General features: G+C 41.9%; 1 protein-coding gene across 3 annotated transcripts; it reads left to right on the top strand.

Moving 5' to 3' along the window:
* The first annotated feature begins 10,809 nt into the window (after window positions 1-10,809).
* cysltr1 (cysteinyl leukotriene receptor 1) lies at window positions 10,810-12,781 on the top strand. Of its 3 annotated transcripts, none has more exons than XM_037262532.1 (2): window positions 10,810-10,932; window positions 11,650-12,781. In XM_037262532.1, the coding sequence occupies exon 2, from the start codon at window positions 11,659-11,661 to the stop codon at window positions 12,622-12,624; it is 966 nt and encodes a 321-aa protein (XP_037118427.1). In that variant the 5' UTR covers window positions 10,810-10,932; window positions 11,650-11,658; the 3' UTR covers window positions 12,625-12,781. The 3 variants fall into 3 exon arrangements, with proteins under 3 accessions (XP_037118427.1, XP_037118426.1, XP_037118429.1); XM_037262531.1 differs by having other exon boundaries at window positions 10,811-10,932; window positions 11,653-12,781; XM_037262534.1 differs by having other exon boundaries at window positions 10,812-10,915; window positions 11,653-12,781.
* The last annotated feature ends 487 nt before the right edge of the window (window positions 12,782-13,268 follow it).

Consider the following 13,268-nt stretch of genomic DNA (forward strand, 5'->3'; position numbering starts at 1 on the left):
GGGTGCCTTGCCATGCATGGAAGAAAATTAGACAGATTTCTTTTTCATCTTTGTTTTTTTCGTTGTTGTTGTTGTTTTTTTCTTTATTGTTGTTTTTTTACAATGTTGTATTGTTCTATCTCCAGGGCCTCAAGTACTTCATCTTATAGCAATCATCATGGCATGTGGTGTTTGCCCGTCCTCTGTCTTCATGTGTTATATTTTCAAATACTTTTGTGCAATTCAAGAATGAATGCAGTTGCAGATGTGTGCTCATCATTTCTTGTATAGGGCTGATTCGCTTGACCCCTGTTCGACTCATTCATGCAGGAAATATATCTCTATAATGTCATGTGTATGTGAAACATCTGTTCATTATAGCCGATTAAATGGGTGGATGGAAGACATTAGGCAAATTAAGACAGTCATTTCCATCAGTGAGAAAAACAACTTTTTGCCGACAGTGCCCTTACAATTTCTACTACTCAGTAATGATCCAAATATCCATCCATCTTCTTCTGCATATCCGGGGTCGGGTTGCGGGGGCAGCAGCTTTAGGAGGGACTCCCAGACTTCCCTCTCCCGAACCACTTCGTCCAGCTCATCCCAGGGGATCCCAAAACGTTCCCAGGCCAACTGAGAGACGTAGTCTCTCCAGCGCGTCCTGGGTCGTCCACGGGGCCTACTGCCGGTGGGACATGCCCGGAACACCTCCCCCGCGAGGCGTCCAGGAGGCATCCTGGTGAGATGCCTGAGCCACCTCATATGGCTCCTCTCAATGTGGAGGAGCAGCGGCTCTACTCCGAGTCTCTCCCGGATGACCGAGCTTCTCACCCTATTTCTAAGGGAGAGCCCCTGGACTCTGCCAAAGCTACCCTTTGTCACCGATTCCATTCACACCTTTGATGGACAAAGTTTCTGGGCGCACTGAGGTGTTGAGGGCGTCCGGTTTGGTGATCTCAGTATTGCATCTCTGCTTCAAGCCGTGAGCGCCAACCCTCACTGGAGTGGTTTGCAGCCGAGTGTGAAACGTTTGGGGTGAAAATCAGCACCTCCAAATCTGAGACCATGGTCCCCAAGTGGAGGAGTTCAAGTATATTGGAGTCTTAATCACGAGTAAGGGCGACGGGAGATCTAAACCCCAGCACGAAAATGACGACGCACCCGTTTTTACGCTGAGCGCAAATTTTCAGATGAAGTCGGGGGTGAGGCAATGTAGTGGGCCGGAATGCAAAGAGAGACGCAGCACAGCCCCAAACACGTGAGACTCGCCTTGCTTTGGCACGAAAATGACCCAACCGCAGATAGAAAATGGATGAATGGATATTGACAACTAACATTACTGAATATAGTAGTTTTTATCCAGCTACAGCAAAAATGTGTTGAGAAGAATTGTATTTTATATTCATGTTTTTCCAGGCTTTCTGACTGAAGGATGAGTTTCTGTTTACAATACAGAGCAGATCAAAATCTCCTGCTGTTAAAAATGAAGACCAGCAGGGTTCACAAGTGCATCATAGAAAGCTGTGGAAACATTTGATTATACAAAACAAATCCACATTTTTACTCCTGATAACAAGATTCAAACTTTACATAGCTTTTTCTGATTCAATCTTAGTATTTGCTGGTCTAACAGTTTTCCACACTTGTCTCAATTCAATATAAAATCGTAGCATGCCACAAAATTACTGTAATTGTGCTCACATTCTTAAATGAATTTGAAATCATTGAAATTACAGAAAAAATACCCAAAAGATTACTGTCTAACAAACTACATACATAAAAGAGCAACTCGCTCCTTAGTGGTTTTCTGTGGAGAACACAATGTAGCCATAAGCTATCCGGCCACAATGTTTTCCTCAGACAGAAGGAGAACATGTGAATGTAGCGAGTAGGCAACAGACTATGATAAACACTGTTAAAATCATGCACAGTTGAAAAGGATTTCTGACATCTCGTGTTGGATTGTGTTTGACTCCAGGAAGAGCAGTTAGACCGGAACATTTTTCCATACCAGATCTTCTGTCAGACCAACCTCTACTCAGAAACCACCGTGGAACTTGGTTCAAACTGTAGAAACATAATATATTGGCATAGATTTCAAATAACAATAATACTGAAAATAATGAGGCTTGCTCACTCATCTGGAGCTTTTTCTCTGTATGTGTGTGTGTGTGGGGGGGGGGGGGGGGGTCATCTTGCAGTATAGGTGAGATGAGTGGTGCTGGGCCCAGGTGAAAATATCACTGTACTGGATGTCTATGCTGTTGGTCCCCAACTCTACCTCATCAGCAGATGCACACCCACCATCACGAGTTTGTCCATTCTGCCATTTTTCTGCCATGTTATTTTGTGGTCCTTGTTCGTCAGACTGTTTGTTTGTTTGTTTGTTTGTTTGTTTGTTTGTTTGTTTGTTTTATTTAGGATCCCCATTAGCTATGGCAATGCCAGCGCTACTCTTCCTGGGGTCCTTAAGACTGCTTTTTGCCTGCCAGCCCTGTGCCTTCCTCCTTGCCTGCTAGTCCGTGTTCAGCTTCTTAAAACACCTAAAAAGTATTTTTCTCTTCATGATCATCCTACATATCAAATATCCATCCATCCATTTTCTGAACCGCTTAGTCCCCACGGGGGTCGCGGGAGTGCTGGAGCCTATCCCAGCCGTCATCGGGCAGTAGGCGGGGGACACCCTGAACCGGTCGCCAGCCGATCACAGGGCACACAGAGACAAACAACCATTTGCACTCGCACTCACACCTAGGGACAATTTGGAGTCTTCAATCGGCCTACCAAGCATGTCTTTGGGATGTGGGAGGAAACCGGAGTGCCCGGAGAAAACCCACGCGGGCCCGGGGAGAACATGCAAACTCCACACAGGGAGGGCCGGAGGTGGAATCGAACCCGCACCCTCCTAACTGTGAGGCGGACGTGCTACCCAGTGCGCCACCGAGCCGCACATATCAAATATAACAGATCAAAATTTTAAATTGATATCTTAGTATGATTTTATTGATACTATGCATTAAAAGAGTACTATTTATGATCTAATGTTGTCTCTCAACAATAAACAACCTGTGTAACTGTATTTATTGCTAATGAGAGCAGTGAAAAAAGTAAGATACATGACTCAGCAGAAAATGTTTAATATTTTCAAGGTTTTCAGATGGAGTCTGTGTCACCATTACCAATTTAACCCTGTTAATCCTAATTTTAGAAAAACATTCACACCAAAGTTTTTTTTATGTAATTATCTACTGCTCAAAGATAGGCATCATGGCTCCGTGTCTTGGGTGATGGATGGATGGATGGATGGATGTTTGTTCATAACCAATTAGCATAGACACAGCTAGCAAGTATCGTTGACCTTAAATCAAATCGGGTAAAGCTTGGTCCATCGTGGACTTGGACCAAAAACCCCATGGTAGTAGTGAAGACGGCCCAGTAGTGGTTACACTTCCTGAAGCTCCTCAGGAGGGGGAAACCTGAAAAACCAGCTGCTGGTGAACTTCTCGGCTCCAGTATAGAGAATCTGCTGACGTACGCTATCATGGTGTGGCACTCCAGCAGAGAGGAAGAGGCCACAGAGAGTGCCAAGAACCGCAGAGAACATCATCTGCTGCCCTCTCTGTTGGACATCTACAGCTCAGTGGAAGTAAAAACACTGCTAAGGACACATTCCATCTCACTGACCTCTTGCCCTCTGGCAGGAGCTGGAGGACATTAAGTGACAGAATTAATAGACTCGGAGACCGCTTCTTCTAAAAGCTGTCTCAGCTCTAATGTGCACAAAAGAAATCCCACATTATAATTCTACCTCTGCAACACATTCAAACGTAGTAATTTGTTTTGTACATTGCTATTTATTTTGAGATTTGCTGTTCAATTTCCTTTCACTCGGTGGTACAATGACAATAAAGCTAAAGTATTCTGTTTCTGAAAACATTGGCTGATTTTTTTCGTTATCTTTGTGTGTGGTCTGTAACAGAAAAATGGTTTAAAATTTGTAAAGTGTGTACTAGGCCATCCCGCCCCCATACCTCTACACTCAAGACCTCTTGCTTCAACTCCGTTGCCATTAAGTCTGGTCTGGAAAAGAGACATCATGTCTGAGTCATTCTGGAGGAGAATCAGAGCCTGAGGGGCTTCCCTTCATCTTGACATCGTTTAAACCTGCGTCTTTTTACACTATACTTATTGCCAAAAAAGGAATTCTCTGTGGAGAAAGTACTTTGCAAACATACAGACCAGGATTTATCTGCTGGTGAGTAATCTGACTGCAATAATTGTCTTCATTGTGTTTTTGTTGTTTTATCATCCCAGGATGATCTCTTCCATGCTGATTACCGGTAATCTCTTGCTTCATCTGGCACTTGTCGCTTCAGTTATTTCTGCTGATAGTTGACAGAAAACAGGTAGTGTTAGTTTTTGCGCTGTGTGCGAACGAGGGCGCATTACACAACAAAAAACAGAGAGCCAAAATATTTTCAAATGTCTGAATCTGGAATAACACATCTGTTTTTTTTTTAAAAGTAACCATAACTAATTATCCATTCTGTACTACATAGTGTTAGCATATTGAAAAACTGAAAGTCATTGAATTCAAGTTAAAAACAGAAAGATGCTCACAAGTTGCCTTTGTAAACAAACGCAATTTTTCTCAGAACATTTTGTATTCATATTAGAATTGTAATGTCAACATCAAAGACTCAAAAAATGGATTGTGGTCAAATGTCAAAGCAGATCGTGATCACCGAGCATATGTGTGGATCAGTCGGGAGATCTGTGCGAGGATCGTAGTGATGTCAGCATTAATTTTCAATGTTGCGTGCAGTGTTTGTACACATTTTGTCACGTACTAAAACGATCACATCAGACAACGTTTCCTGCAAGACATAAAGTCATAACACAGACGTGATCATTAACATTTGCCTCAAACAGTTATTGGCTTGACTTCTTTACCTTCTGAGTGAACATTACTTCAAGACAACGAAGAAATATGTTTATTATCTGTATGTTTTCACATACAAATTTGTGTTTTGCTTGTAACGCATAACTGTAGTAAAAATTACAGGGAAACTTTGGGACTTTTTGGGAATTTGGTGCCTTGCTCAAGGAAACCATTCGGACATGGCTGCCAATGAACAAAAAAAAAAAAAGTTAAACGTGAGGGTTCCTTTAAAAATGTATCCCTACACTTGTTATCTGTAAGTCATCCATGTATTTTCTGTACTGCTTGTCCCCACGGTGGTTACAGGCGGGCTGGAGCCTATCCCAGCTGACTTCGGGGAGTAGGCGGGCGACACCCTGAACTGGTTATCAGCCAATCACAGAGCACACATAGACAAACGACCATCCGCACTCTATCTGGGCAATTTGGAGTGCTCAATCAGCCCACCATGCATGTTTTTGGGATGTGGAAGGAAACCAGAGTGCCTGGAGAAAACCCACGCAGGCACGGGGAGAACATGCAAACTCCACACAGGGAGGGCCAGAGGTGGAATTGTACCTGTACCCTCTGAACTGTGAGGCGGACGTGCTAACCAGTGCGCTGATCTGTAAATCATGTACTATAATATTAATAATGGTACTTGATTAATTTCAGATCATTTTGGATTAAGCCAATACAAAGTAGTATGTAAAAAATTTTCCCCAACAATATGATACATATTAATGTATAGTCTTGTCTTGTGAGAGAAATTTGATTTGCTATCATCATAGTTTTTCAAATGTTTCCACATGGACAGTGTTTGTTATTATGAGCGAAAGGTAAAAAAGAGAAGCTAGCATCAATTCTCTCTCTCACGCATGCACACTCACACATACACTCACAAACACACAACGCGCATGAGAACACCCGCGCACTCACACACACACACACACACACACACACACACACACACACACACACACACACACACACACACACACACACACACACACTCACACACACACACAGAGATACTAATAATTTTGATACGATGGCCTGATGTCTTCTTATTTTATTATACCTGGTGACGAATTTAGCAGATTATAATATGGTGTGTGTGGCAGCACAGTGGAGCACTGGTTAGCAAGTCCGCCTCACAGTCCAGCAGTGCAGTGTTGAATTCCGGCTGCATTTGCATGTTCTGCCCGTGCCCTGCCCCTAGGTTTCCAGGTGCTCCGGTTTCCTCATACATTCCTAAAAACATGCATGGTAGGCCGATTGACCACTTTAAAGTGCCCATAGGTGTGATTGTGTGCTGGATGGTTGTTTGTGTGCCCTGCAATTGGCTGACAGTCGGCTCAGGGTATCCCCCGCCTACTGCCCAAAGTCATCTAAGACAGGCTCCATCGTTAAAACTATCATAATTAATGGACAAATGAACTCTATCTTGATAAATCATGTAATGCTTACATCGATCTGCCTGTGTCACATGGCTGTAACATGGCTGATCTGATTAACAGAGTGGAGCTTTTAACGGGAACAGATCACGTAACATGTAAACACGTGACCGGAGATCTTTATGCAGAATGATTCCAATCAAATTGACAAACAACTCTCCATGTAAACCCATTTAATCTTGCACAAAGACTGCAGTTGTGCATGAAATAGGCTTAGACCCTTGACAATATCAGATCATGAGAAACTTCTCTGATTAGATTGTGCTTGTGTGCAATACATTTGCGGTTTTTGAACGCCAACATTCATTGAGTTTAGAGTGCATGTGTAAGCCAGGCCTCAAGGTGTTTTTTGAGCGTATGAACAAATGTTCCGTGCATATGGAAATGCACTCACTATAATATTTTCTCTCAACAAATGGAATTGATGTCCTATTGATGGTCATGGTGTGTGTTTCATTACTGATGCATTTTCAACATATACAGTCAGTCAGTCAGTCAGTCAGTCAGGGGTGCACATACATTTTGGGCGTTGTCGTCAAATGAGCACCAGAAGTTGTTGTTTGATGTGCATTTTTTTTCTTGACCCACCCACCTCATCAATGAACTTTTTGGCATCGCATATGGGCAAGGTACATCGTGAATATGTGTAGATCAGTTGTTCTTAACCTGGGTTCGATCGAACCCTAGGGGTTGGGTGAGTCGGTCTCAGGGGTTCGGCAGAGCCTCCACTGCAGAAGTCCGAACACCTGATTATCGTGTAAATTCGTGATGACGCATATCTAAACTGGTCTTGTAAAGGCAACAGCAGAAGTTACACTGATTTGCAGGTATGTTATTTGTTGTGAATTCATGCATTGTGTTGGTTTTTGTTCTTTAAACAAGGTGATGTAAAAAACATCTATCTTGAATTTGAAAACAATAATTTTATTTTTCACTAGTGGGGTTTGGTGAATGCGCATATGAAACTGGTGGGGTTCGGTACCTTCAACAAGGTTAAGAACCACTGATATAGTCCTAAAGCACAGACAAGTCTCAAAGGGCTTCACATGTGCAAAATTGCCAATTTTTCTCAACATCCCCTGATCTTAACTCCCAAGAGAAAACAAAAAAAACCTTATTGGGGAAAAATGAGAAGTGTTAGTATTTGATAACTTACTGTTGTTCCCTACTGGAAGCATTGCTTTGTATCTTGTAACACACTGGAAAACAGGAAATCGCAAATGTTTACTGTGTTTTTATTATCGGGCCATTAAACTGCTGAGCCAAGAGCATTTGACCTATACGTATAAACATCTTCATCAGCAGAGCGTTGCTTACATGCTTTGCACATTACGTGAAACATTAAAAATGTTTCTCTGCAGATTTCACTGTCAGCAGGCCATCCAGGCATTCACTTCACTAAACCTTTTGAAATTTGCACTCACCAATTCTGAGTGAATGTGATATACTAACGGAAGATATTAACATTTTGCAACAAGGAGTAAAAGAAGTCCTAACAGATGAGATCAGAGGTTGTTCAGACTTCCATGTATGGAGTTGTTGCCGCTGGATCAAAAGTGCTCACTCACATCACGTAAAAACAAGACTTCAAGAGCACAATCCTCACCACCACATATACTATACAACACATACTGTACATAAGAGGTGTTGAAAACTTTAGCAATTTTTCAGCATAGCATATGGCTGTTACTTGCCAGGTTATGATAAATTGCAGCACAAACACAAATACAACCGCTGTGGTCACCTTCCATATGGAGCCTATTATCAACATAGCCTTTAAACAAAAATACAGATTACCTATTACACAAACCTCAATACCTTTTGCAGATACAATATTAACCTTTCTGTACCCATTCACATGTCCTGATGCTCAAAATTGTCCAAAACAAATTATCATTGATATTGATGCCGATGCACAAAACTGGAACAGTGGAACCTCAAAGGTTGAACTCCGTGGAAATTGTAAGTTTTGAAATTCAACCCTATTTTTTAGGAATAAATACGTCTCTGAAGACATGGTGGGCAAAGTATGGCTCAAGGGCCACATAATGATTTCTTTGTTCTTGAATACAGCCCAGCAACCTTAACCTCTACCAGTACCTTAGCGTATTTTCCGCACCATAAAGTGCTTCGGGTTAAAAGGCTCGGACTACGAGGGCTATTCTGTACTTAATCCACACAGAGCGCATGCATGCCATGACTTACGGCAAGTACGCCATTAAACATGCCAAGTTCCCTCTCGTCATTGCCTCGTCGTTGTCGCGTTGCTCTTTGGCAATGATCCCGCCTATCTAGAAAGCTTGAATTGTGCCTCGTGAGCATGTCTCTTTGTCGATGCCAATTTTGAGAGTTCTGATGCTGTTTGCTATGCATAAACCAATCGTGTTTATTTATCATTCGCAGCGGAGGTACATGGTCCATGTATAACGTACGGTTTTGTTAACCGACGTATTTTATGTACAACGTAATCTCCTCTGATTGGTTCATTGGGCCGATATATTATGTCTACATATAAGTCCCTGTGTGGCAGCAGCAAGACAACATTTACAGATTTTGGAATTCGGTCCACACAAATGGTGCACCTTATTAAAAGGCGCTCCTTCGGTTTTTGAGAAAATTAAATGCTTTTAAGTGTGCCTTGTCCTGTTGTTCTCCTACGAGCCTGTCTACCTGCCTCCCTGCCCACCTCTCTGCCTGCCTGCTTGCTTACTTGCCTGCCCTCCTGGCTTCTCCTACTTCCCTTTCTCTCAATCAAATAAAGTTCATGCTGCACCCCGTTGTCCTACCCAGTTTGTTACACAATTTAACTTTTGCCAGATCTATAAATGACCTGACCCATCAGTCTGATTTTTATTATCAAAAGTGACTTGAGAAGACAAACGTTTCACTAAAGCAACACATTTCACAATACTTGAGTACTAACACCACAAGTGTACATATTTTATAGTGTAAAGAGTAGGATGGGAGAGTCACCAAAATGTTTTTATGCATAGGGTCACATGCACGTTTGCTCACCAACCCCTTGAGTGTGTTGTAACTGGAGCATTTCCTGCTACAATCAACTCACTGCAAGTTATCAGTACACAACATTAACATTCTTACACACCAAAAGGTGAATTATAAACTTCTGATAAATGTGACATTTAAAAGTTTTATTCATGCGTGATGAATGAATGAAATGCATGTTTCTCACTTTACATGTTTTTTGGTGTAAACATGTTTGCTAAATGAAAACTAAATGAGTTACGGCCGGCCGGCCGGCCGCCCTTTCACCACAAAGGCTTTTCAACTGCGAAAATGAGTTTGTTCATTTCCACCAAGGCATCCGGATTTAATTTGCTAAGCACAAGGCAAACTCATTAACATCTTGCAAAGGAAATGCTGCGGAATAAACAAACTCTATTATCACTTAGAAGGAATCACTTTGTTTTCATCTTGTTTGCACCTGTTGTATTTTTAAATTGATAACATCTGATTTTTGGACAGCCAAGCCATAGCAACTCAGATGAATAAGGCGCATGTAAAAAAAAGCACATGTTGTACGCAAAGATCACTCTTCTGTATTCATTGTAGGCATGCATGAGTGTGTCACAATTAAAACAACATGGTGCAACTTGGAAATGAGCCTAAAAATGCCGTTCCAGCAAAGTGCACATTTACTCCACTACGACTGTGATCAGTGAAGACAGATTAGAGTAGACTCTGACATTTCAAATAAATCTGTTCCATCACCAGAGGGAACTGATCAATAGAAGGCCGTGGGTGTCACCCCACCGCTGACAGTGGACTATGACTGTGTTTACTAAGTTAAAAGGATTTTAATTACGTTGATAATGTTTGAGTGTGTGTGTGTGTGTGTGTGTGTGTGTGTGTGTGTGTGTGTGTGTGTGTGTGTGTGTGTGTGTGTGTGTGTGTTTACTGCATACGTTTTAGTCATTTTTACAGGTCCTAATGGATCAGTTTGTCAAAGCTGAATGAATGTTGCCGATTCTGTGTAAGAATCATCTAAGATTTCCTGTTAACTCACACAAAGTACTGTGGAAAGTTGATGGACCATTTCTTCTTAAGCAGGACGGCTCAAACATTCTGTGGATGTGAGGTTTAATTACTATGTATGTTCACATTTCCTTCAGAGTAGTGATACAGTTGGGCAAATAATCTTCATGTATTTTTTCTAATTTCACATTTTGTGGTAGAATACAATAATTGGCTTGTCAGATAACATCATCAGCATTTACACACATTATCATCACCAACATGAGTATAGTTAAACCACTGGAGGTCAGCACAAATACTATGTCTTCCTACAAACGATGACATCACCAGAAATGATGAACAGTGAAGAATTGCCACCTTCGAGACATTCATACTAGATGACACACTGCAGAAGCAGCCACTTGCAGAAGCAGCCACTTGCAGGAGCAGCCACTTGCAGAAGCAGCCACTTGCAGAAGCAGCCACTTGCAGGAGCGTCCTTCGACCGGATTTTGACATTAGGCAGAGAGGATCGGCCATTCGCAGACTGTGCATCAGACTGAAGTGAAGATCAAGCACGGTAAGGGAATCTTATTGGTGAGCATTCCAATTCAACTTAAATTCAGTTATACTTCAGCAAAATTGGTTTTGTTGCAGGAAAATTTGTAAAAAATGCACGAGTGAAATGCTCCTATTTTGGAAGACATATTTCCTTTACGCATTCCTTCATTTGAAATGCATGAATGTTTAACTCATCGAATAATGGGGCTATAACTGTATGAATAATACTTTAAAAAATATTTAAAATTGGTGTACTTAAAGGTTTTGCAATTCTATAATGCATCAGATTTAAAAAAAAAAAGAATCTTATTATTGATGAGCAATTTTAGCTGCATGAAGCTCCCCTAAATACATGTGCATATGAATCTCATTAGTATGTGAAACTCTCAAGATGAGTATTAAACTTTTTTGTAGTGATTAACGTTTGGCTGAAAAAGAAACTTTGCAAAGCATATTTTTGTTGTTACAGTTTCTAGTAACTAGGGCACAAAGTCGCTTCATCTGAGTAGGGTTCGTCATCCACCCCAAAAAAAAGTGTCCTGAGTATTTTAGTCTTTTCTTTTTCTTTTAGATAGATTTTTAGAAAAGTAGTCTTTCTGATGGAATAATTACCATTTGACAGGGTGTCCATGTTAATCAGATTTTCGGGTTTCCTACTGTCAGCACGACAGGTGAAAAATCTGTGAACTAATCTGTCAACTGTGACATTTTTTGGTGTCTTACATTCAATGTTATGATTTGTCCTCGTCTCAGCAGTTGCGGATGGAACAAGTTAATGAGATCCGCGGTGTAGAGAGCAACTCTACTCTGTGTCCCACCATCGATGACTTCCGTAATCAGGTTTATTCCACATCCTACTCCCTCATCACGGTGTTAGGTCTGTCCGGAAATGGCTTTGCATTGGTGGTGCTGATCGGAACGTCCCGACCGAGTTCTCCGTTCCAAGTCTACATGCTCAATCTGGCTGTGTCCGACCTGCTGTGCGTGAGCACTCTGCCAATGCGGGTTGTGTATTACGTCAACAAGGGACAGTGGAACCAGGGAGACTTCCTATGCCGCATCACCTCCTGCGCCTTCTACATCAACCTGTACTGCAGCATTTACTTCATGGCGGCCATGTCTGTGACGCGTTTCTTTGCCATTGTATTCCCTGTGCAGAACCGACTCATGGTGACAGTGAAACGTGCACGCCTGGTGTGTGTGGCCATTTGGATTTTTATCTGTCTAGCCTCGTCACCCTTCCTGATGCTTGGCCAGAAATTTGACCCCGCCACCAATAAAACAAAGTGCTTTGAACCTCCGATAGGGCAAGATGTGTCAAAAGTAGTCATGTTGAACAATTTGTCTTTAGTGCTTGGTTTCCTCCTCCCCTTCCTTATAATACTGCTTTGCTATGCTGGTATTATCCACACCCTACTGTCCCGCACGTCGGGGGCTAGACGTCAGCACGACACGGGCCCTAAAGCCATTCGAATGATCGTCATCGTCCTACTAACCTTCTTAGTTAGCTTCATGCCGTATCATGTGCAACGCTCCATCCACATACACTCCTTGTACGGCACTTCCTGTTCAGAAAGGATTGTTATGCAAAAGTCAGTTGTTGTGACGTTGTGTCTCGCTGCAGCCAATTCATGCTTTGACCCTCTGCTTTACTTTTTCTCTGGGGAGGGTTTTCTCAACCGTCTTTCCTCCATGCGCCTGTCACGATCAACTTCTGAACGTCACTAGTATAGAGACTGGCGTCAGCCGAAATCCCAGTGCCACTTCATTTATCCCCAACATGAGCACAGTCCGATAAGGTGAATGACACATTCAAAAAGGTTGACTTCTCACCAACTAACGTATTGTAATTTTATTCACAAAAATTAAAGCACTGGAATCTGAAGACTCCCTTTGAATTACTGTGGTTACTGTGTTATTAAGAAAATATCCATCATTTCCTTTTCAACATCACAGTGGTGCAGCTGAGAAAGTATACAATCAAAATCGGTGGACAGTCGATCCCAGGGAAAATAGACTTGAAAAAATATATATAATAGACATTTAGGTCATGAATTGTCGTTTTGTTGATTTGGTTTTGATTCGATTTACTTTTGTCCTATTCTCCGTGTGCCATGTTTTTCCTGTTTTCCTCGTTAGGTTTTTGTGTGCCCCTGTTCTCGACAGCCCGGTTCTTTCTTTCTTCCAATCAGCTCCCTTAGCCACTCGTGTCTTTTCCAAGTGTTCCTCATTGTCTTGTCAGTTTGTTTGGATTTAGTTCCCTGGTGTCTTTCGGTCTTTGTTGGTTCATTGTTTGTCATTCCTGATCATTTGTTTGTTTCTTACTCTGAAAATTTGTTTTGTTTTTTCGGCTAGATTGTTTTTTTTTTCAA

This window comes from Syngnathus acus, chromosome 10 (assembly GCF_901709675.1).
Source record: "Syngnathus acus chromosome 10, fSynAcu1.2, whole genome shotgun sequence".
Lineage (NCBI taxonomy): Eukaryota > Metazoa > Chordata > Actinopteri > Syngnathiformes > Syngnathidae > Syngnathus > Syngnathus acus.

Bases quoted from the DNA above. Each gene is read 5' to 3' on its own strand.
- cysltr1 (XM_037262532.1), top strand. From the start codon at position 11,659: ATGGAACAAGTTAATGAGATCCGCGGTGTAGAGAGCAACTCTACTCTG.